The 26235-nt window shown below is 43.8% G+C and overlaps 1 protein-coding gene across 2 annotated transcripts in view; it reads left to right on the top strand.

The window, feature by feature from the left end:
• Positions 1-26235, top strand: part of bach2b (BTB and CNC homology 1, basic leucine zipper transcription factor 2b) — a 157781-nt gene that overhangs the window by 97549 nt on the left and 33997 nt on the right. For both annotated transcript variants that reach the window (XM_083934709.1, XM_083934710.1), the window contains exon 2: positions 6844-7098. In XM_083934709.1, coding sequence (XP_083790835.1) covers positions 6856-7098 — 243 coding nt within the window. In that variant the 5' untranslated portion in view covers positions 6844-6855. The remainder of the gene's footprint in view (positions 1-6843; positions 7099-26235) is intronic.

Raw genomic sequence — 26235 nt, 5'->3', positions numbered from 1 at the left:
TTAGTTGGTTTATATAATTTATCTTTTATTTTGGGACCACTTTGAACCATAGATTCAACATGAATGAGGTAATTGGGTCTATTCTTTCCTGTATTTTTTTTTTAGGTTTCCTTATCCCCAATGATGCTCTGAATTGGGTACCCAGCAAATTCCTTTTCCATGTATTTCCACTTAGTCAAGCCTACACCAGCACACTATGGATCTAAATTGGGCTGCATGGTAATATTCCTATGCCGCCAGCTCACTGCCACCCCGCTGTTCCGTCAGCTCCTCGGTGTTGAGTCTGGTCTCGCTCCGGAGCCGGTGCGCTGTTGCTCCTCCTCGCTACCGGTGCTTCCCCCTCCTCACCTGGATCTTCCATTGTATAGCCCTTCGCTCTCATATCAAGCGCTGCCTCTCTGGCATCTTCATATACTTTAACTCCGTCTTCCCGGTATATTCTTATTTTAGCCAGCGGGGCCTGGAACCGGATTCTTTCTTGTTTTAGTATCTTTTTAATATACTTCCATATGTTTTTCGCTTCTGGATGACTTCGGTCGCATAGTCATGATCAAAGAAAACTCGTTTGTCTGCGATCTTTATCGTTTTCTTCTCTTTGCCCCATACCTTTTATAGGATCATTTCTTTAGTGTCGTATTGCAGAAAGTTGGTGACTATTGATCTAGGGGTCGCCTCTGGGCCAGGTTTTTTCACGAGGGCTCGGTGACAGCGCTGAATGTGAAGCTTGGTTCCTTCTGGCAGTCTGAGTTCAGTAATCAACAAGTGCTCCACATATTTGCTCAACCACTCATAGTCCTTTTCTGTGTCTTCCAGGACTCCATAAATACGGATATTTCTCCGTGATCTGCCTTCTAAGTCCGTTAGCTTATCTTGTAGCCGGCGGGTCCGCTCCGACATCTCCCACATCAGTGTGCCTGAGTCTGCCTGCCACTCCTCAAGTTCCGCTATGCGTGTCTGTGCTTCCTCTATGCTAGCTGCCTGAACATGCAGCTCTTTTTGATTTTCCGAGCATTTGCGGTCGATCTCCACTCGCATTGCGCTTATCTCACCCTTCAACTCTCCTTTGAATGTGGCTAGGTCACTGCGGAACTCACTTCTTAGCCCTTTTATTTCGTCCTTGACAGTGGTTAGCCCAGCTCTGAGCTCCTCCGTGTACTTCGCCATTTCAGTTTTCTCGTTAGCTTCTTCGTCTGTGTTGACGTTTCTAACTTGTTCGGGGTCCATTTTAGATTTTCCCTCTTGTTTATTTCTATTCCTTTGTCTTCTTAGTGCTGTCGCCTTGTTCATATCTTGCCTTTGGCTGTCAAGTTACATATATTATATGTATTTTTCCTGCCGACTCGAGGGAGCTGGTCAAGTGTACGTCCACTCACAATGAACATGTGAGTGCATGTGCAAGGTTAAGTTGCCTGGGCAGAGTCAGGGTTGAACATGCAATAAATGAAGGTCCTCGCAGTCATTTAGGGGGCATGGTGAGAGTGGTGAATCATCCAACAAGGGGAATTACAGGGAGTTTACAGAAACATTAGCAAAATATGACTCTGTCCTGGCAACACAATTCCAGTCATCGGCTGTGTTTTCTGGGATGTCCCATTCAATCCAAAAATGACTTGATCACGGCTCTTTCAGCCACTGTTTCTGATAGTTCTCAAAGATGAAATTCAGGCTGCTCCCTTTTTTGCATAGCAGGTGGATGAGACAACTGATATAGCTTGCTTTGTCCAACTCTCGTGGCACAAACCTATGATGAGGGCTGCTGTCATGGCTTCAGCTCTCAATGGTTTGCAGGCCAAACTTAAAGCAATAGCCCTCAGTGCAATGTTTGCTATGCACACAGTTTGAATCTGGTGCTGTCTCAGGGGGCTAAATACTTATCTGAGTGAATTTTTTTTTGTATCTCTCTCTGGGTTTGCCACATTTTTCTCAAAATTCACAAAAAGGAAGTCTTTTCTTGAGTCTGCAGGCTGCTCAAGGTTGCCCAGAAACGCTCCGGCTCCATGTTTTACATCACGGATAGTGAGCACTGTGGCAACCAATTATGATGCCCTTCATGGAGACTTTTGAGAAGATCATCGCAGATAAGACCATGGATGACGACACATTAGATTGTGCCAAAGGCTTTCTGATGAAACTGGAGGATTTTGAGTTTGTGTTCACGTTGTACACATATGAACAATCTTCTCATAGACTGATGTGGTGTTTGACATTGTCCAGCAGAGATCTATAGATGTTCTATACTGCAAGAAAAGAGTCTCTTCTTGCTTACGTCATGGAGAAGAGGTCAGAGGGGGCTTTCCTGGCTGTCTATGCCAAAGCAGAAGATCTCACATTAGACATGCAAACTGAGCCCCTGAGAAAGCACCGTCTATCACAACTGCAGGATCCCAAGGAGCGCTACAGAAATCTATACATGCAAATTTGGAAAGCATGGGCTTCTTAGAATTAATCAATCAAGGGAAATTTGATGAGTGTTTCCAGAGGAGGCGTTCAGAGTGTCCTGGAAAGTTATGGCCAGTTATTTGATTCAAAGTGACTGAGGTCTGAACGACATGGAGTTGGACCGTGCAATGCCTCAGCTGCACAAACTGTTGTCATTAGTAGCAACAGTTGGAGCTACATCTGCAGGTGTAGAGAGGAGCTTCTCCTGTTTAAAGCGGCTCAAGCCTTACAAGCGCAACACGATGGGCCCAGGCCGCTTAAGCAGCCTAGCTCTGCTGCCATTGAGAGGACACTGGTCAAGTCCCTGGAAAAGATGCCTAGTTGGTACGACAAGGTCACAGATCATTTTCTTGAAAAGGAACGGTAGAATTTGCATCTAAATAAACAAACACATTCATGATGTAGGCCGGAAAAATGGGCTTCCCCTGCTTGAAAGACCAGCAGCCGCCGCTGGTGCACATACACACTTGTTTTATTTGATAATATTCATTTAATGCAGTGAGTAGATGCTCACAGACGACAGTGTCTCTCCAGTGTCCTGAAGCTGTTCTTACAAGTTGCCTGGGTGCCTGAGGAGTAAGGTTGAGGTTAGCTTAGCTTAGCATCAAGACTGGAAACAGGGGCAAACAGCTATCGACTGGCTCTGTTCATACATTTACCAACACCTCTAAAGCTCATTGATGAGCATGCTTTGGCGATACATTTTGGCAACATTTATTTATATACCAAAATGTTGTGATGTAAAGTATTCCTTTAATATTTCTGTTTATAATATATAGACAGAGCATTATCTTCAATACATTTGTGTTAAAATGAAATAATCCAAAACTAACTGAGACACAGCAGCAGTACAGTTTATTTTTGACCCCCCTGCTGGTTAATCCGATATTATTTGAAACGCCAAGGTAAAACCAAACATGAAATGGCACAACTCAGTAATTTCCTATAGCTGTGTCCACTGTCCCACCTCTTTAAGAGACTAGCGGCATGTCATGAACACAGATTATGACCGATACCTTTGCACCATAATCCCTGAAGTAAATATTGGACCCATTTTTTTACAAGCCAGATATCTGCAGAGGTTCCACCTCTCTGGGAACCATCACCTTATCGTGGTGGAGAGGTTTGTGTGTCCCTGTGAACCTGAGGGCTGTGTTGTCTGGAGTCTAGTGCTCCTGGTAGGGCCTCCCATGGCAAAGTGGTCTCAGGCGAGGAGCTGGACTAAGAATGGTTCACGAAGACTCAATGGACAAATGAGGAAGAGGAAGAGAGACCCTGCCCGGAGGAAGCCCGGGGCCCCTGTCTGGAGCCAGGCAAGCGCCTGGTGGCCGGGTTTGCCACGGAGCCCGGCCGGGCACAGCTCGAAAAAGTGACGTGGCACCTCCCTCCTCTGGTGAAGGGCCTCGACGGACCAGACACGGGCAGCAGAAGCTGGCTCTGGGGACGTGGAATGTCACCTCTCTGTCGGGGAAGGAGCCGGAGCTTGTGCGGGAGGTGGTACGCTACCAGTTAGATCTGGTGGGGCTTACCTTCACACACAGTCTCGGTTCTGGAACCGTACTCCTGGATAGGGGTTGGACCCTATTCTTCTCTGGAGTTGCCCAGGGTGTGAGGCGCCGGGCGAATGTGGGGATACTCACAAACCCCCGGCTGAGCGCCGCAGTGTTGGAGTTCATCCCGGTGGACGAGAGGGTCGCCTCCTTACCCCTGCGGGTGGTAGGGGGAAAACTCTGACTGTTGTTTGGGCATATGCACCGAACAGCAGTTCAGAGTATTAGTGTATGATGACTGAGTGACCACACCAAATATGGTGCCATTTGGCCAATAGGTGGTCCTGTAGCAGCATCATTTATCTATAAAGGAAGTAATCTGTCCGTCTGTCTGTGTGTATGCTTGTATGACTGTCTTTTGCACATCTCAAAACATATTCATCCAATTGACTTCAGACTTGGCAGGTGTGTTGCTGAGGACCTAAAGGGGTGCAGTGTGAGTGTGAAGTTGATCTGTACAGCGGTTCTCGAGAACTTTAAGCGTCAAGCAATCAGCCCACTCCAAACGGGCATGGGTCCTGAACGGGCATGCACTAGTTACATTTAAATTACATCTATTGTACAGTATTTATCCACATGGCATTCCCTACACTTTCAAACGAGGCCACGCCCACTAAGGAGACAGGAAGTGTTTACCATTTTGCTCCTTTAGTTCAGAGAGTCTTTGGTAAAAGTGCTGTTTTTAATTTGGAGCTGCAGATACGCAGTTATTATACAGTATTTCCTTTATTGTTTCTACTCTCATGGCTACAAAACAATCTCTGTGCTGTCATTTGGGTTATTATCCCATGATGAAGCTGCTCCTCTACTTATATTCTCATTCTTCCTCAGCGGGTGCTCTCTTGCTGCTCAGCATACCTTTACAGTGAGTCTTTAGATTACAAACACATGTGGATCTCTAGGGGCGTATTCACACTGTCCATCCGTACCCTGCCCCGTGCTTTAGGGTAGTTGCCCCCCCCTCTCCCCCCGCGGCCCAGGACCGTTTGTATTCATACTACCTAGGCAAGGCAAGGCAAGGCAGCTTTATTTGTATAGCACTTTTCATACACAAGGCAGACTCAAAGTGCTTCACAGCACAACATGTCATGAATTCAAATGCATTACAGGAAGACAAAGAGAATAAAAACATAGACAATAATCAAAACAGTGCGGACGTTAAAAGTGCGAAGATTTAGCAGAAAGCTAAGGTGAACATAAAAGTTTTCAGTCTAGTTTTAAAAGTGGTCAGAGTGGGTGAAAGTCTCAAATCTTCAGGAAGTTTATTCCAGCTGTTTGTTGCATAATGACTGAAAGATGCTTTCCCTTGATTTGAGTTTACTCTGCGAACCACTAACAGATTGGTCTCAGAGGATCTTAGTGATCTAGAAGGCTTATGTAGTGGGAGCATATCAGTGATATACCTCGGCCCTAGACCATGAAGTGATTTATATGTGAGCAGGAGGATTTTGAAATCAATTCTCTGACGTACAGGAAGCCAGTGTAATGATTTAAGAATTGGTGTAATGTGCTCACATTTTTTGGTCTTTGTTAGAACTCTAGCAGCAGCGTTCTGAACAAGCTGTAGCTGCCTGACAGTTTTTTTGGGAAGACCTGCAAGGAGACCGTTACAGTAGTCTAGCCTACTGGTTATAAAGGCATGGACAAGTTTTTCTAAGTCTTGAGCTGACATGAGCCCTCTAAGTCTTGTTACATTTTTAAGGTGATAGTAGGCCGATTTTGTTACTGATTTGATGTGACTGTCGAAATGTAAATCAGAATCCATAATAACCCCAAGATTTCTGGCTTTATTTGAGGTTTTCAGGGACAGTGATTGAAGGTGTTGGATGACTTTAGACCTTTCTTTCTTAGCACCAAAAACAATTATCTCAGTTTTATCCTCATTTAGTTGAAGGAAATTTTGGCACATCCAGTGTTTGACCTGCTCAATGCACTGGCACAGTAGATCTATGGGGCGATAGTCATTTGGTGTACCTAGGCCTCGGCACGAATGCTTCTTGCTGCCTATATGTCATCACGCCGTAACAAGTCACACGCATTGATTGACATCATTGCGATGCGTCGCTTTGTTAACAAAAGCGTGCTGTCTTTTGGCGACATAATGAAAAGCAGCGCAGAAAACATGGTAATGTTATTGGCTTTGTGGGGCTTTTTTTACTCATCGACCCGTGAACCTTTCGCCGCCATTGTTTTAAATGTCCGCGCATGGTCCGTCCTTCTTTTTTCTATGTCCGAACAGGCGCACATAAAATATGTCAGAACCGCTGTAGGCCTCTTGCTTGTGCTCGTACACGTGCGCACGCTCGTGCTCTTACATGTGCAAATGTGCTTTACAAAAGCCCACCTCTCCCAAATGGGCCGTGGCACTCACACTGGTCAAACGAACTAGACTTTAGCCGTAAAAACATGCTTGGGCATGGTACGGATGGACAGTGTTAGTGCGCCCTGGAGAGAAAAAGTACAGAAACAGTACTTCTGGCTGGACTGTCTTGGCTACCTTTAATTTAAACCTAATTGTTTTTTAAACAAAGCGTGTTCTGTGTTGTTTTTTTGATGATGTGATTACCTTTCTTTGTGCATACACTCAAAGTCACTCTTTTGTGATTCATGTATGGGTGTCTTGTGTGTCCACACTGAGCAGGGCCTTGCACAGAAACGTGCTGGATTTTAAATGTTAAAGGGGCGAGTGAGCATGTGAAGCAGAGAGCAGCAGTCATTTAGGCTCATATGTGTTGAATCATCAGCAGACCGCCCGGGCTGATGTCAGACCGCCGGGGCTGATGTCAGCCCTGCGGTATGTGCCTGCTGGGCTCCGCTATAAGCTGACCCCCCTCTGTTGTGCTTCTTTTTCCAGGGTGTGAGCGGAATGTCTGTGGATGAGAAGCCTGAAGCCCCCATGTATGTGTATGAGTCGACAGTTCATTGTACCAATATCCTCCTCTGCCTCAACGACCAGCGGAAGCAGGATATCCTGTGCGATGTGACTGTCCTAGTGGAGGGCAAGGAGTTCCGCGGGCACCGGTCCGTGCTGGCCGCCTGTAGCGAGTATTTCCTCCAGGCGCTGGTGGGCCAGGCGGAAAATGGCTTGGTCATTAGCCTTCCGGAAGAGGTACGCCCATCAAACATGCTGTTTCCCTGACAGTTTTCTCTTGCAGGGGTGGAAGTGCTATTGACTTCTAGACAATGCAACACCAAAACTCCCCACTGACACCAGTAGAAATACTAACCATGCTCTCTTCACCTTTTCCCAGCGTCCATATTCTTTGTATTTACATTTATGAATTTGGCAGACGCTCTTGTTAATGTTGTTTTGTCCAAAGCAACACTCACATCTGTCTTGTAAAGTAAAATCACATGAATCAACATATAACATGCACATATTTGGTCAGGACCAAGGGAAAATAAAGATACCTTTATTGTTGCCTATTCACTCAACTACAAGGAATCATATGGACCGACAGGTATCTCAATTGCAAGAGCGTTTTGGTGACAGTCTTGCTGCATTATAAACTGTATATGGACCCACAGGGGAAATTAACTGACTGGTGACTGACAGCAAGTTATGCTGCACCTTATGAGAATATTTATCCTCTCTTGTGTCACAAAGAGCTTACAAAAATGATCAGGAGCATTATTAATCAGGACTGTTATGAATGTTGTATATCATATGATGAGGTATGAAATGAAACAATAAATGTAGACTGATAAATATAAGGTCACACCAGAGGGGCAAATTCTTTATTCTTTCCTGATCAAATTTAAAGTTTTTAACACAAATACTGTTACAGTGTTATTTTATTATTTTAAAGTCACCAGAATGCAGGAAACAAAGTGTCTAAAACAGATTTCAAATCCTCCCTATTTTTGAAGTCTCAAGGTTGGCTAGTATGATGTTGGTTTGGTGCATTAGCTTGCACTTAAATGTTGCTTGACTGGTAGAATGCAGTATTGTTATGTTGTGTTAGCGCGGCCATATTTAAAAAGTATTTTTTTTAACTGAATAAAGGGGCATGTCTACATAGTGACTTTTTTCAGCAGAAGGTGCCGGCAAGTAACCTGACTCTCGCCAGATGAATTTGGTTCCGCCTTGCTTCATTCATCTATCTGGGATCGCTCGACCGGGAAGCGATTTCAGGAGGCTGGGCCTTATCAAAAATCCTTGCGTATGATTGGATAAACCACTTGTCCGTCATCTTTATTGACATGCTGCTTCAACCCACTCACGTCGAAACCCACCTGTGATGCTGATGAGAGCGACGCAGGGAAAAGCCAAACAGAACAGCCGACATGATTTCCACCAACAAAAGCCTTCAGAGCTGTTCTCTGGTGTTCTTTTGAAGAAGAAATATTCACTAGATTGGACAACATGGATGAAATAGCAGCATCGATGTGGACGCCTGCTTTCTCGATGCAAGCCGCCATTGTTGTCTGAATCACAACAGTCGTTTCTCTGCTCTATAAAACCCTGGCCGGCGCTCCTGATTGGCTTGACCACCTGAAATCACTTTCTAATGGAGCGATCCCAGATGGTTGAGTGGAGCTAGGCGGAACGAGAGTTATCTAGCAACAGTCAGGTTAGCTGGCAGGGTGCAGGGGAGTGCTTCATTCAAGCGCCTCTTATCCCTGCCAGTGGGTTTGGTTTCTATGACAATAACATTAATGTTAGCTAGGAGGCTATATAGTTAACAACAAACTTGCAACACGTATGATAATATAAGCACAACACTTACCAGCAAAATTCAGTGTCTGGTAGATCTCATCTCATCTTCATCCGCTTATCCAGCAGCAGCTTTAGCAAATGGAGCGCAAACTTCCCTTTCCCGGGCCACATTAACCAGCTCTAACTGGGGGATCCCGAGGCGTTCCTAGACCAGTGTGGAGATATAATCTCTCCACCTAGTCCTGGGTCTTCCCCGAGGCCTCCTCCCAGCTGGACGTGCCTGGAACACCTCCCTAGGGAGGTGCCCAGGGGGCATCCTTACTAGATGCCCGAACCACCTCAACTGGCTCCTTTCAACGCTAAGGAGCAGCGGCTTTACTCCGAGTTCCTCACGGATGGCTGAACTGAGGGTAGGAACAAAGATTGACCGGTAGATTGAGAGCTTTGCCTTCCGGCTCAGCTCTCTTTTCGTCACAACGGTGCGGTAGAGCGACTGCAACACCGCCCCCGCTGCTCCGATTCTCCGGCCAAACTCACGCTCCATCGTCCCCTCACTCGTGAACATGATCCCGAGGTACTTGAGCTCCTTCACTTCGGGTAAGGACTCATTCCCTACCTGGAGTAATCAATCCACCGGTTTCCTGCTAAGAGCCATGGCCTCAGATTTAGAGGTGCTGATCCTCATCCCAGCCGTTTCACACTCGGCTGCGAACCGATCCAGTGAGTGCTGAAGGTCACTGACCGACGATGCCATCAGGACCACATCATCTGCGAAAAGCAGAGACGAGATCCTCAGCCCACCGAACTGCAATCCCTCCCCATCACGACTACGCCTCGATATCCTGTCCATGAAAATCACGAACAGGATTGGTGACAAAGCGTATCCCTGGCGGAGGCCAACACCCAACGGAAACGAATCCGACTTACTGCCGAGGATCCGGACACAGCTCTTGCTTTCGGTGTACAGAGATTGGATGGCCCACAGAAGTGACCCCCTCACCTCATACTCCCGCAGCACCTCCCACAGTATCTCCCGAGCAACCCGGTCATATGCCTTCTCCAGATCCACAAAACACATGTAGACTGGATGAGCATACTCCCAGGCCCCCTCCAGGATCCTTGCGAGAATGAAGAGCTGGTCCGTTGTTTCACGTCCAGGACAGAATCCACATTGTTTCTCTTCAATCTGAGGTTCGACTATAGGACGAACCCTTCTTTCCAGCACCTTGGAGTAGACTTTACCAGGGAGGCTGAGTAGTGTGATACCCCTGTAATTGTCACACACCCTCTGGTCCCCCTTTTTAAAAAGAGGAACCACCACCCCGGTCTGCCACTCCCTTGGCACTGTCCCAGACTTCCATGCAATGTTGAAGAGGCGTGTCAACCAAGACAGCCCCTCCAAACCCAAAGCTTTCAGCATTTCTGGACGAATCTCATCAACCCCTGGGGCTTTGCCACTGTGGAGTTGTTTGACTACCTCAGTGACTTCCGCCAGGGATATTGACAATGATTCCCCTGCTCCCACAAAATGGGCTTTGAATTGAATTGAATTGAATTTATGAATTTATTTCATTTGTTTTGTCAAAAAAGAATACAAAAGTATACAAAATTAAATTAGTTGAACAATAAAGAGAAAAAAACAATATATATACAATTAACTCTTCCTGCTTTCTGTCTTTGTTGGGATAGTTGTGAACAGGCTGTATGAATGGGGTCATAGAAAATAGTTGCCTATGATATTGTAACATACGTGAGTGGGGAGGGGGGATCTGTGGCGTGTGCATTAACTGTGCCTGATAGTCAGCTCTCTGCTGAGTGGACAGAATGATACAGGCGCGGTTTTTGAAAAACAAACAATAGACTTACGTGGACATAGACGCGCGTTTTTTTTTCTAAAAACAGAGGATTTGTGTTGTTATAACAAAGCATAGTGTCGGCTTCAGTGAATATGATCAAACAAATGTTTCCGACTGCGACTTTAACATTATGAATATTGCGTACAGTGCCTCTAACTATCTGGTCCATTTGTAATATATTGTTCCTTCTCAGTTTTAACTTCAAGTTTGGAGTATTCTCATTTTAGAGTTATTTTTGGTTTCTTTTCTATTTGCAGTGCCGTTTTCTGTCATGAGAGGGGATGGCAGTAAAACAGTATTTTAATTTGATGTGCTGTTCGCTGGAGGATAACAACTCAGTGAAAGGTGTGAGAATGCATTATTGAGCCTATGAGGCTGTGATTGCCAATTAGCACCTGTCAGCTGCCACCAGTGCGCCGTTGTCGGTGGCAGGTAGCATTTCCTGGCGAGATTAACGACACCTTGGGCTCAGCGCTCAACAGGTTTAGCAACACTCCTCACTTTTGCTCACCTCAGATCTCACACTGTCACTTTAAACTGATCCCCTTCAGAGCTCTTCCACTGAGCACATGATGAAAGTCTCCCTCTGACGTATTGATGTCACACAGCCACACTCGCTCACAGACACATATGCGTACATACATGTGCTGCTGTGAAAACTGGGGCACATCCCACATGTGCTGTGGAGTTGTGGCTCCTTGCTGGGGCTAGCGTGCATTAATAAAGTAACGCCTGTCAAAACACTTTGTCACCGCGCTCATTGAAAAAAGAAGTCACCGTCAGATTGTCGTCTTGTATAAAATGAGCATCAGGGGCTTTTTTCTCCCTCCTTACCTCAAAGAAGGACTGCAGCAGGGACCCGCTCCTGGATGCTCAAAGCAGCATCCCTTTCATTCACTCACTGCATGCATGAATAATGCATGAGCTTCTGTGTGTTTCAGGTGTGAGATGGAGTGTGGAAAGTAACATCTTTCAATGACTGTCTTCAATGTGCCACAGAGAGTTACTCCCATTGAGGTTTAAACCAAGCCTTCTTTCCTTTGTCCATCCCTGTTCAATTTGACAACATCTCACATCTTTTTTTAATTATTTTTATCCTAGTGGAAAAACAGCACATAATGAAGACTGTATGTTGGCTATGTTCTGTCTCAATGGACACTTGAGGTAACTCCGGCGGTTCTCATGCAGTTTTCATACATATAACAATGAATAGTAATGGTCAGTAATTTGTGCTTTTTCCACATATTTATTCCGCCTCCTTTTGTATGCTAATAGCAGTCACATAATGGTAGTTTTGGAGGCTAAACATAACCGACACCAAAAGCAACCGTTGCAGTCCATTTCCAGCCAGTGCTGCTACCACAAGCTCGGTGGTTGTCGTCGGGTCTAGTGCAGCAGTCCCGGACCTGGCACAGGTGGCGAGTGCACAGGTGGTTGTCGGAGAGATAGCGGAAGAGGGGAAGGAGGGAGAGGATGATGATGACAAGAGAGATGTGACCCAGCAGCAGCAGGGACAGAATGAGGTCAGAGAGGCCACTGAAATGTTAGGAGAATCAACGTGGCATCAACAATGAAAATGTTATTGGATGTGTATTGTAGGCTTATGCAATTGTACTTAAAATAATATCAATATATTCATTTTCATTCACATACGTGTGTGTGTGTGTGTGTGTGTGTGTGTGTGTGTGTGTGTGTGTGTGTGTGTGTGTGTGTGTGTGTGTGTGTGTGTGTGTGTGTGTGTGTGTGTGTGTGTGTGTGTGTGTGTGTGTGTGTGTGTGTGTGTGTGTGTGTGTGGTTGTGTGTGTGTGTGTGTGTGTACTGCCTTTATAGCCTTTGTTGTCAAATAATGCTTAGAGTAGATTTGGTGTAACTCACAGTGTTAGTTATTTTAGCTTGCCATAAAGTTATAGTTTGCAGGTGTTGCAGCTTACAGTTAGGTCTATTATTATCACATAATAGTAGTGAAACATTTCTTTGCTGAAATGGATGATTCATCGTTGGTAAACAGAGAAGAAACACTAGTGACACTAACATCCCTGCCTCTCTCTCTTTCCTATGTCTGCCTGTCTCTGCATCTCCCTCCCTGTCTTTCTTACTGTAGGCCTAATTGCCTTGTGTAAATTGTATGTTTGATTAAACACTGAAAAGACAGTGTGATGTTGAAAGTGAGAGACCCCACGAGCCTACCTTAGTTTCACCGGTGATCGCTGCTGCTAGCAGGCTACCTAGCAAACAGCGCCTTCTCAGCCCGTTTATGATGTTTTATAGCATTTGCTGTACATATGTGATGTGTGGATTAGTTTAATGTAGCCTATAAATTTTGCATTGTGTAAGCCTCCGATGTTTTGAGCCTGTTTTGACGCCCATGTCAGAAGCGTCAATAATTAATTTTCAGCAGTTATATGTTTCACATGTTTGTTTTAACCATCAATTTCGGTGCAAGGCTATACAGCAACATTTGTTACCTTAGCAGACAATTACTTTGTGTGCGTTAGTATCAATCTGTGTGGGTTTTGCGACATTTCGTCAGCTCTTTAGTGTAGCCATAATTTTCTAGACAGTAGCCTGTGCTGTGTGCCATGCAATGCCAGTATGCTGTCCTGTAACAGACAAAGGAGTTTCAATAAAATACAATTAATTTTGTGCTTTTTCAATAAAGCCTATTTTTATGTAGACACACACACACTACAGCACCCCCAACCAAAACTCACTTCCCACGGCCTTGATCTGAGTGTTATTGCTGTGTTCATATACTGTATAATATATGCCCTGACGAACCGATCTTTGGGGGGGAAACCATAGCAGTTTCTTAACAGTATCATGGAGAGCTGCAATGATTAATCAACTAATCAATAACTATTTTGATAATCGATTAATGGTTTAACATTTTAAAAAATAATATTTTATATAAGGATAATTTTTCTGTTTTATTTCATATTGTATTGATATCTTTGGGTTTTATAACATGACATTTAAAAAAATTACCTTGGATGGACATTGTTCACTATTTTATTACATTTTATAGACCAAAGGATTTTTCGATTAATCGATCATTCATAATTATAATCAATCATTAGATTAATCCATAACGAAGATTATTGTTGTGCAGCCTTAGTATTATCATAAAAACAGAGCCTGGAAAACAAGATGAATTTAAATTGGTTGTAAGTCTATCGAATTGTGTCCAGAAGCATTTTGATCTTCTCTGTTGATAATGCTCCTTGGAAATCTTATAGGGCCCAGATGAACTCACATTTGGGTCTCCGTGTAGTGTAGAACTATAAAGTGCCCTAAAATAGAAATATTCAAGTCCAAGAGTAACAACTAATTGGCTTAGAAACTGCCCTGTTCAATAGATACCTGACTGTCTAGACAATTCACTGTCACATCATGGAAGAATGTCATTTCTCTGATGAGCAGTTTAGTTTTTTAAGGTCTCTGTCACCCTTTTGCTTTATGGTCAGTGACTGAAGCATGCTGACACATCCCTGCCTGGTGTCTGAACACCATCTTTCTCTGATGATGGGGGAGGGCTGGGTCTGCTCAGCCTGGAGCTGTGGCCCGGGTCATGGAGAGTATTCCTTCATCAACTACTGAAGGCGGCTGCCTATTTGTAAAATGAAGGCAAATCAGGCAGGCCCTGGCTGCCGCTGGGGGGAATGAGGGGGAGTTTGGTGCAGATGAAATGTGAAACAAGGACCACCTCCCCCAACAATCTTCATCACTCCTCTCTCATGGCCCCAATGCCCCTGGAATAGCCGGGGCTGGTGCTGGTGAGTGACATCATCTATATCTAATGTGATTGTGTGGCGTTGCAGAGGGGCAGCCAATTTCATCTAGGGGCTTTGTTGGCCATCACATCATGGGAACAAAACAATCTTGCTTTATCTCAGTGATGCTGTCCTCCGGGCAAGCTGGCAGGGGGAGGGAACAGAAGATGGAGGCTTCACACACACACACACACACACACACACACACACACACACACACACACACACACAGTGTTTCTGTACATCATATTTCTTGTGAGTGTAAGAACAAAGAGGGATTCATAAGAATCACTGGCCACAAATACGAGCCAGGAAGATGAATTTTAAAGAGAGCCCTCCACTGGAGAGGAGCAGCCATCACTGTATCAAACAGAAATGTTCTCCATATAGTGGAACTGTATGCAAAGCTGTTACTCAATCCTCACTGTCATTATCACAGCACAAGAGACTTCTGGTCAGAGCCAGCTAACTTCAGGTTTATGCTAGGCTAACTTGAATGAGGATAAAACAATTCTCTTCTAGACTTTCCAAATTGTCATCAGACCTAATTTATCAGATTCTGCTAGTGAAACAAGTCATTTTGCGGTGGTTGTGACACTCCAAACAATTTATCTACCTTTTCACAGCTACTACAGAAGCGTCCATATTCTGTGTGGTAGCAAAGGAGTAGGCTATGGCACTGTATGGCTACAGTGGAGTACAGCAGGGCCTATGATGTTAGCATGTTTTACTAACTTGGTTGTGATTGGCCAGTGAATCTATGTAAACACACAGCCTTACAATGGTGTTAGTCCCACCAATGGCGGTGATAGGCTAATCGTCAGTCGTTCAGGAAGAGGTATCAAAGTGAAGGTATCAGTACCGGTGTCGGTATCGAACATTTTAACACTATCCAGCCCTAGTTAGTAGTGTGGCATGATACCTTTGTTCTCCTGTACAAGAATTCGATGCTGGAAATCTGATAATCCTCACTACTGTACACAGGAAGGTTATTCCGCAACTGTAGCAGAAACCTGATTTATTGTGGTAATTACATCAGTAAATGATCGAGTTTACTTGAAAGAGAGAGAGAGTCATTCCAATGACTGGCTTCTCCACTGTCTACTTGTTTGCACATCTGACATTCAGGGCGCACTCACACTGTCCTTCCGTACCGGGCCAAAACAGGTTTTACGGGTAAAGCCTAGTTCGTTTGACCAGTGTGAGTGCAACCGCTCCGCGCCTAGCTGCGGCCAGCTGGCCGTCCCCGGCCCGTTTGAGAGAGGTGGGCTTTTGTAAAGCGTGTTTACACATGTACGAGCACGAGCGTGCACACGTGTACAAGCACAAGCACGAGGCCTACGTCGGCTCCGACGTCATTTTATGTGCGCCTGTTCGGACATAGAAAAAAATAAAAAGACGGAGCATGCGCGGACATTTAACAACAACAATGGTGGCGAAAGGTTCACGTTGGTGTGATGCGGAGGTGGAGTGTTTACTGCAGATTTGGGCAGATGAAAATATTCAAAAACAGTTGGACAAGACGCACAAAAACTCTGGAAATATTTGTAAACAAAGCGACGTCAATCAATGCGTGTGACGTGTTACGGCGTGATGACTTATGGACAGGCAAGAAGCATTTGCGCGAGGCCCAGGTAGTAGTAGTACAAACGGTGAGTACAAACGGGCTGGCAAGCGGGGGGAGAGGTAGGGGGGGACAAGTACCCTAAAGCCCGGGGCTCGGTATGGGCGGACAGTGTGAGTGCGTCCTCAGTGTGGGATTGTTCTGACTGATTCCAGACCACTGTGGGGACAGTGGAGGGCTCCAGAATGTGGCCGATCATCTACCATTCCTGAGTTTTATTCTTGCAAAAGGAGAGAGCACACAGTGATTCAGCAGAGGCGCTGATTCACAGACCTCAAACCACCTCGTGTTTGTCATTTCTTTCCTTAGTCATGAGCCATGGAACACTGCACATTTTTCATCTCAAAAGAAAACACAAGCACACAAATCTTCACCCAAGTTTGAAAAGGAGAGTGTATCCACTGCAGAGTCGTAAAGGATTTGCTGTGATTTATTTTAACAAGACAACCCAGCAAGTCTGAAAAGCTGCTTGTGGCCCCTCAAGGCTGCTGTTTTCTTTACACAACACAATTTGAACATGTTGGATGGATTACTGAAGAGTTTGTTATTAATGGTGACTTAAACATAGCATGGAAGCAAAGACATTTGTTTTTTGTAATGGTCGGGGCTATAGTCAGATTAGGGTTATGGGTGTTGGGGTTACAGATCTTTGATGGCTCTTCATACCTAAAATCATCGTTTAGGCAGTTTGGATTATGATGCCAAAGGTATGTCACTCAAGACCAAATGCATCAAGTGGACCCCCATTCAGCCAGGAGGAGCCCCCAAACCACAAAGGGTCACAGTGGGACATGTTAAGCACGCCCAGCTGGGGTTATGCATTCAAGATAAAATGGTTGGGGTATGGGCAGATTGGTCCAGGGTTTAAAGGCCAGGGCAGAGATCAAAGACAAAGATGGGTAACATCATGGGTAACAAATATGGGTTACAGCAGTCCAAAAATGTCAGTGTAAACGGTGTAGTCTGCAAAGCATCAGACGTGGCACTGTTGTCAACATTGGGTTCTTTAAGCAATGACCATGATCTTGCCCTAACATGAAGAAAGTCATTTTAGCTTCCTATATACAGTATACCCAGACCTAAGCTATAGAGGTGGCAGGTCAGAAAATACAGCCTGTTCTCAATCCCAGGGCGTCAAGTGGGCATTATGGCACAGAGGCACAAGGTGCAATAATGCACCAATCGTTCAACTGTAAACCCAAGCAAAGTACTCCAGGATTAACAGCACCAAACTCCGCCTAAGGAGGCCAGTTGGGGTGGTGGATGGTCAAACAAACACCAGACTTTCACCCAGAAGACCATGGTTTGTCCTGTGCATGTCTCATCTGTGCATCACTGTAGTTACATTACAAATGCATTCATTTGAACTCCACCCACAATCTTTTCCTTACCCTAACCAAGTGTGTTTGTTGTCTAAATCTAACCATATAGTTTTGTGTGAATTCAAGACGTTAACCAAATGTTGCCCAAGTCTTAAACAGCAACCGCCAAGTGGATGCAATTGATGTGCAGGGCTACCTAAGGTATAGACAAGTGACACCAAAACGTTCTAGCAAAACGGCAGTATGTGACAACTTTGGATGAGAATGGGTTAGAAAGCACTCATATTGTTTTGGTATGAGGATTGCAGGCTCTGCTGCTTGTGAGATTAAAAAAAAAAGTCTGGCTGCTCAGAGATAGAGAGAGAGTTGAGCTAGACCAGAGACAGGAAAACAGAATGTTCTTGTAGTGGTTTAGGGAGATGAGTGATATCCATCCACCACCTCAGATCAACCAGTTGATCGGAGCTCGACCCCAATGCTGGCTAAACTGACTCTCACACAGACTGGCCCGATACAGTGCCTGGCAAGGACACTATCACAGAAATACAGTCTATTAGACAGATGGTAGAAGTGAAGGACAGAGCGTTGGAGAAAGGAGTGATGCGCTGTGTTGGTTGTACCGGCACTAATACCCTTCCCCCTTGGTCCAGCTGGGGGTCTCTCTTTCTCTGCCAACACAAGGACACATCTCTTTGGTAAGCTGACAGAGAAGATGCAGGGTCTTTGTCTAAGTGTGGGTAGAGGAGCACCTTGAGCAGCCAGTCTGCCAGGCGACAGCCTGCGGTGTGATCCCCATGTTTATGCTCTTTGTATTTAACCTCCAAACCTGGCACAGTTAAGCAGCTGACACCCCCTTACTGAAAGGAATACACAGACTTTCATCAGGCTAGGCTGGAAAAACCTGCCAGACAAGCATGGTGGACAAATCAGATGCTGGACACAGAGCTGAGAATAGCCTAGTTCGTGTTAATGTACTTTTAATGTACATTTATAATTTGTTATTTGTATTATCAGGAAGAAACACATTCTTCTTGTGTATTAAACAGCGTAAAGGGTGGGCCATGTCCTTCCCAGTGTCTGGCCTGTACAGTAAACTTCACTGGGAGAGGATTAGGATGTACACTATCTGATTTAATCCACTGCCAGGAAGAGGTTTACTTACCCACAGCTGAGCACCAGAAACGTCTAATCTCTGCTGTCACTGTGGTTGACACTTTCCTTACGTTTCCAATTCTCTCTCAACATTACTGTGAAAATGTATTCACAGTGCTTAGTCCCTCTTTATCACAGTTAATACTGACTCAAATGTGCAACAAACCTCACAGTACAGATCCAGGACCTTTACTGATCTGGACTTGAATATTAGAGCCTCACTCATATAACAGCAGGCTGATTTTGGCTTATGAAAATACACTGTTATGGCAAAAATCATTATCACAATTATTTTGGTCACTTTTGAGATCACGATTATTTTACATGATTACAGTGACTTTGGAAACATCATGCATTTATTGAACCTTTTATAAAAAAAAAATAAAAAAAGATTTTTCTTCTAACTGGATTTTCTTGAACTAAATATTATTCAACTGAAAAACAAAATGTAGAAAAAAATAATGAATATACAATAACATGTAATTTCATTAAAACAATACATATAAAAACCATTAAAATAGATAAAAATATAAACAACTAAATAAAAATATTCAATATATAATAAATTAAAATAAATTAGATCTAGTTCTAGTGCACTTCCAAGACCTATTGTAAACTAAAAAAAGATTCTTGCCTAATTTTGTAAACTTAACTCAACATATTCCAGTCAGTAACTCAGTGCTGTAAAGGAAAGGCAGTACTGGATTTACAACACAAGAAGAAAGACTAATGATTGTGAAACATAATAATATTATCTTGTTTAAATTCAATTCAATTTAATTCAATTTTATTTATAGTGCCAAATCATAACAAAAGTTATCTCAGGACACTTTACAGAGTAGGCATAGACCCAACAATTCCCCCCCGTAAAGTACGGTGGCAACGAAAACCTTCCCTAGAACAGGCAGGAACATCGGACAGACCCAGCTCTGTGGAGGACCGCCATCTGTCTTGACCGGTTGGGGAGGAAGAAAAGGAGAGAGAAAGATAGAAAGACAAAGACAGACAAAAGACAGAGAGACAGACACACTTCCAGAGATGCAAGTGTGGGAGGAAGCCGGAGAACCCACGCAGACAAAACATGCAAACTCCACACAGAAGGGCCCGAGGGGGGATTTGTACCAGGAACCCTCTCATGCTGTGAGGCGACAGTACTAACCACCATACCACCGTGCCACCCCCTACTGTGTTCTTGCATCTATTAATGCTGTGGGCTTTAAAAAGCACACAGTATATTATTGTTCAGACTTATTCTGCTTATTCTCCTTCTTCTGACTAAAACTTTGACTCGATTCAAGTCCGACAGCGTTGCCAACACATGCTCAAAACATACAACAAAACGTGCAGAATGATTGGGAAGGGTGTGCTACTATTTTTGTCAAAGATTTGCCAAGCACATACACAGCAATGGGAAATCGTTGTGGACCAGGCTCAAAACCAGCCTTCTTTGGGGCGACACCGATTGGCCATAGTTTAACCTAGAAAACCGATTGAAAGTTTTAACGGGTCAGGAGATTTGCAACTTCTTTGGGCTAAATGGGCATTTTGAAATCAAGCACCGTTTTCACATAATCACAGTTTTGGTTTCATTCAATGTTCAGGCTGTTAAAGATGTTGTAATGGTTGTGTATGTGGTGGAAAGTTCAGACCTAGAGCGTGTGACATCACAGCTAGAGAGTGGAGGAGCTGTAAAATAATCTGAAAACACTCTCAACAACTTGCTCTATCTCCCACAATGTTCACTCTTCTTACATCAATTTCAGTCAAAACGGAGGAAAATGTGTGCTGGTCGCAGACATGTTACTATGGGATTAAATAGGAGTAAACATTTGACCCTATGAGCCTCCCAGTGACAGGAGTGACAACCAGTTGCCCATTGTGCTCAAATACAAACTGGGACAAGAAATAGTCTGATTATAGCTGACAGCCAGGTTTTTAACCTGCTCTTCTCTCTGCAAAAATCATATTTTGGACCTTGGACTCCACGCTTTTTTGATTAAAAGATGTTGTTTGAGAGGTGTAATCTCCATTAAATGAACTTTCTGACCTGTCTACATACAGTAAGTTGCTGTCTACCTGTCACCATGGAAACCAGGGCTGCGACAGGTGACTCTGATTGATGGAGACAGTGACCCAATGACTTAACAGTTGCTCAGAAAACAGAAGACAGGACGACTCTAATTTGACCTTTCCAATAGATCTCGGATTGGCCCTATGTATTTTTGCTTGGACTTCAGTGTTGCCCCTACCATTATATTAGGGGGGGGCATGGCACCCCCCGCCCCCCTTGAAAGTCAAGTAAATTTTATTTGTATTTGTATGTATTGTATTTTATTTTCTGAAAAACGTGAGATCCAGGGTTCTAAATTAACACCTGCCAACCCGCCAAATGCAGGTAAAAATTGCGGGTGTTGATAATAACTCACTAGCCAGTGTGGCCGGTGATGTAGAATATGAGGTATTACATGCATGATACAAGCCTCTGTTATCGGCTATTTATCCCTGTTGTGGTACTTCCTACATTTCCCATGAAGGCTGTGCCTAGGGTTGCCAACTCCCTGAAAAAAAAACAAGGGACACCGATTGCGGATAATTCTGGCGTAGTGAATTCTTTCAGCCCTTTTTCGTATATGTGAAGCGATTTTTTTTTTAACTATTTGACTCATTGAATTAGATGCACATTTGAGTGATATAAACACATAGAAAATAAATAATTATCAGCTTTTTTAATACAAAATAAAATAACGGAATAACAGAATAAAATAAATATATTTCCTGCTTAACTTAAAACTGTATAAATTAATATAAAACAACACAAAGCAGAACATAGTACACAATTAATGCAACGCGAAAAGTGCAAACATAAGATCTGAGTAAAACAAAGAGCACTTGTGCCTCAAAGGCCATGACTGTAGCCTGCAGTTGTAGTCTTTGTTTTTCCGTCTGTACTTTTTCTGAGCTCTTGCTGCAGCCACAAGCTGTTTTTCTTTCAGTGCCACACAGTAAAAATCTACTTAAGGTACTCATCTAGCAATTGTACTTGCTTATTACACAGAAAACAATATTGTTATATATTATATATTTCTCCATACAATTCAGACATTCATTGTACTTTCCCATATTAACCTTAAACAGAGTGTTAAAATCATTATTTCCATACCATATCTGCCTCTGGCGTTGCCTGGTGGACAATAAATTGGCCTAGGGTTCCCCTGGTTTTGGTGTCCCTTGTGTTTCTTGTGTGCCCACTGCCCACCACTGGAAGCCTGTCACTTTAGGTCAGTCAGTCCACCATGGGCTATGGGAAAAGTCACAGCGCAGTGCGCTTTATAGACGTTATTGTGCACTTTTTCCACCCATGTGTTTCCTTCTAACCATTCCTCTCAGTATTTTTACATTCTTTTCTTCCTTTTTTTCCCCGGAGGAGTAGTTGCATTGCTGCTAGAAGATGTACAGCCTGGACCTGTAAAGTACTGTCGGCGTCACTGCTCTCATTAATGCTTTGTTGTCTTCCGGTATCTTCTTCGCAAGCAACAGTACCTCAACCAATGAGATGAGCGGGATTCTGGATCATCATACTCGTGTGTGAGTGTGCTCATTGGTCAAAGAACAGGAGATGCTGAGAATAAGTTTACCGTAAATTTTCTTATAAGGCGCCATTTATTCATTCATTCTATTGACATTTTTAATACTATTTTTGATTCTCACGGTAATAGGGGACAAAGTGCGTCTTTTCAGCTCAATGCGGGACGCATTGTTTCTGAATACGGGACGATTCCGTTTTTCAAGGGACGGTTGGCAACCCTAGCTTTGCAGTTTCATACGCCCATTGACTGTGTGCAGTTTGCAGTGAAACCAGCGTTAGAAACCATGGAAACAAATGTTGCGTCCAACAGAAGACACAAGGAAAAAGAAAAACGAACAGAGCTGAAGCAGGAAAATAGACTGAAAGAGGAGGGAGTTAGCTAATGTTAGTAAAGTAAAGTCAAAAATTCAGATTAAACTAAATGACTAAAGAGGAGGGAGATGGCTAACTTTAGTGAAGTAAAGTCAAAAGTTCAGATTCAACTAAATGACTAAAGAGGAGGGAGATGGCTAACGTTAGTAAAGTAAAGTCAAAAGTTCAGATTCAACTAAATGACTAAAGAGGAGAGAGTTAGCTAATGTTAGTAAAGAAAAATCAAAAATTCAGATTAAACTAAATGCCGCGGTGGTTGGGACAGACCTCTGGGTGTGAGAAGAGGAAAGAGGCAGGGGGTGATGATGTCGACAGAGAAAAGGAAGAAAAGAAAATTGAAAGCCAAATGGCTGACGGTCATGGCTGGCTTGTGATTGATCACAAATATGTCGTCATGTTTTGTCAGGAATGCTGCATATACGAAAAGAAAAAACTAAATGAATTATTTGGTGGTGTGAACTAGTAATTCTAAAGTCGAGACAGTAAAGGACCATAAGAGTGCCTGAAGTCATCATGAGAGCCTAACGAACATGTAATATTATAGATAGATAGATAGATAGATAGATAGATAGATAGATAGATAGATAGATAGATAGATAGATAGATAGATAGACAGATAGATAGATAGATAGATAGATAGATAGATAGATAGATAGATAGATAGATAGATAGATAGATAGATAGATAGATAGATAGATAGATAGATAGATAGATAGATAGATAGATAGATAAAATAATAGGTAAATAGAATTATAGATAGATGCTACCACATCCTGTGTCTGGAAAGATTTCTTTACTGTTAGTCTGTTACAGCGGGTATCCAATCCTGCTCCTGCTGAGCTTGAGCTTGTCACATTAGCTTATACCTGACTTTTCACCAGTAATGATAGTTTCATCCATTTCTCAGTATAACGTATTTCTAATGGAAGCTGTCTGATAGGTTAGTAAGCTTCTGTATGTCTGCTCCAGCTGTCTTTATAAAAGACCTTGCTTTGGCCCCAGAGCTCTTCTGTTCTGCAGCAGATCTTGTTCCTGCACATTTCCTGTCATCTCCTCTAGCATAACAGCTTAACCCACAATGGCGTCCTGACAGCGTACAGTACAGCGCCTGTTTCATTTCCATTAGTGCTGTGACTCAGGCTCCTTATGGTTTGTCTGTGAACACAGAGGTTAATGTCAGGTTACTCAGCAGATCTGATGTTAAAGTGTCGGCTGCCCCCTCCAATGGAGATGGAGCATTTTCTCTTGCACTCTATTGTCATGCCATACCATGTCCTCATTAGCATGCATGACATGCAGGAATTTGCTGGAGGACATTTGCATAAATTAGCCTTCTCTTCTACGGAGGCGAAAGGCTGATGAAAGAGAGGAGCATGGGTTAGGGAGAGTGGTTTAGGGAGGAGTTTACTATTGCTCAGCCTGTTTATGAAAGGATATTTGGCAGCTTCACAAAAAACAAAAATGTCCTGCAAACATTGCCTATAATTTCCTGCCCTGTAATGTTATCGTCTTTCCACTCCAGACGCAGAGCAGAACTGTGTTAGCCCAAAAGGGCCTCAATCTGTCACACTGATAAATTTGTGTCTTTGTTTTAACTCATACACTAAGTGCTGCTAACAGCTGAAATACTTCAAAAAGTCATGGACTCCGCTAATGACCAGGAAACAGTCCGTGTATCCTCCCTGTCCTCCTCTTCTTCCTTTAACACTTCCCTGTGCTGTGACTGCATCCCTTCCTCTCTCATTTTCCTCTGTGCTCACTTTGACCTAGACTTAGACTTAGACTTAGACTTCTCTTTATTGATCCTTTGGGATGACTCCCGCAAGGAAATTAAGTTTCCAGCAGCTTACAAAAACACGAGGGAGGTATAAAAAAATACAGTATAGGATAACCAATAAACTCTTAGCTAAATAGATACAGACAGTATAAAAAAAGCAATAAACACCCTCCATCTCCATCCTCTCTCAGTATTTACCCCCTTCCCTCCCTTCCTCCATCCTGTGTCGCTCTCTTTACGCTTTCTTTCATTAGGCTGCTGTGCTGCTGCTGTTGGAGTGGAGTAATCACATATGGTGCAGGGTGCACATAAAGATGTGCTCCCGCAGGCAGCAGCTGCTGATACTAGCTGAAAATAGATCCCTGGTACGCTCAGCACTTTTTCTCCATCAGCTTTGCTGTTTATCAGCAGCCCTGGACCAGCCTCATTTAAGTTGCCACGGCCTCACCATTACAGTGGGCATGGCCTGATCTAAAGCAACTAACTCAGTGTGTGTGTATGTGTGTGTCTGTTTGTGTGTGTCTGTGTGTGTGTCTGTGTGAGAGACAGTGTGTGTGTGTGTGTGTCTGTGTGAGAGACAGTGTGTGTGTGTGTGTGTGTGTGTGTGTGTGTATGTGTGCGTGTGCATGTGTGTGTGTTTGTATCGGCAATATATATCAAATACAGAAGTCATGTTGCCTAAAAACAGTGTGTTTACAAGGAAACGAATAATGTGCGTATGATGGGGTTTTTGGAGTTTATGTGTTTGAGCATGTGAACACTATATCCTGTTATAAGAAACCTGACTATACTACCTGGAGCACTCCAAAAGAAACTGTGATACTGCTGCATGTAAATACTTTAATCCAGTTATTGAGTAACTATCGCCGCCTATCTGCAAGTGAGGCTTCAACCATGGGTGCAGATCCACCAATAAAATCTTGAGATGGAATAGAACGTGAGTCGTAGGCGCAACAGTGCCTCCAGTAAAATAGGGGGCAGTATGCGCCCTCGAAAACAGCCATGTTGAGTCTCCACTTTGCAAGATAAAAAAAACACAGCAAAGGCTGTTCTGATACAGCTGCAAATTAGAGCGAGAATAACAACTAAAAGGAAAATTCTAGTCTGGCAACTACAACAGAGTATTAGGGCCACTATTAGAAAAAAAATGATAATAATCTGAGATTTTCAGAATGATGACATAAGACAATAGGTTGCTTGGAGTCATATTATCAGATTTTTATATTTAAATGTTGTCACCTGTGTTCTCCATTCCATAAATAAAAATGAGTGTATAAACTCCCACCAGAATGCAGGAAATCAAGTGTTATGCTCAAAATGTTCTGGGGGTGGACCCAAAGACCCCCTGCTTATATGAAATTAAATCTGCACCCTTGGAAGCAAGAACATGTCACACCTGGAGAAATGAAAAAACATCTCATCTCATCTCATCTTCATCCGCTTATCCGGGGTCGGGTCGCGGGGGCAGCAGCTTTAGCAGGGGACCCCAAACTTCCCTTTCCCGGGCCACATTAACCAGCTCTAACTGGGGGATCCCAAGGCATTCCCAGGCCAGCGTGGAGATATAATCTCTCCACCTAGTCCTGGGATTTCCCCGAGGCCTCCTCCCAGCTGGACGTGCCTGGAACACCTCCCTAGGTGCTTTCACATACAGGGAATTCTCCAGGAAGCGCTGAAGGACGGACTGGACATGATGAATGTGTTGCTCCTTGGACCGGGAGAAGATGAGGATGTCATTGAGATAAACAAAGACATATCGATTGAGCATGTCTCTGGGCACATCGTTTATCATTGCCTGGAAGACGGCAGGGACAGGCGGAACGGCATTAAGAGATACTCATAGTGTCCAGTTGGGGTGTTGAATGCCGTCTTCCACTCATCTCCTTCTCTGATGCGGACGACATGGTAGGCATTGCGCAGGTCAAGTTTGGAGAAAATGGTAGCCCCCTGGAGCAGTTCGAAGGCAGTGGAGATGAGTGGCAGTGGGTAACGGTTCTTAATGGTGATATCATTTAGTCCTCTGTAGTCGATGCAGGGTCTCAAAGTCTTGTCCTTCTTCTCTACAAAGAAAAAAACCGATCCAGCAGGACATGAAGAAGCACGAATGATGCCTGCGGCCAGGGAGTC

Source organism: Echiichthys vipera, assembly GCF_963691815.1.
Source record: "Echiichthys vipera genome assembly, chromosome: 19".
Lineage (NCBI taxonomy): Eukaryota > Metazoa > Chordata > Actinopteri > Perciformes > Trachinidae > Echiichthys > Echiichthys vipera.
Note: the sequence above shows the minus strand (reverse complement) of the source record. Positions and strands in the feature narration are given on the sequence as shown.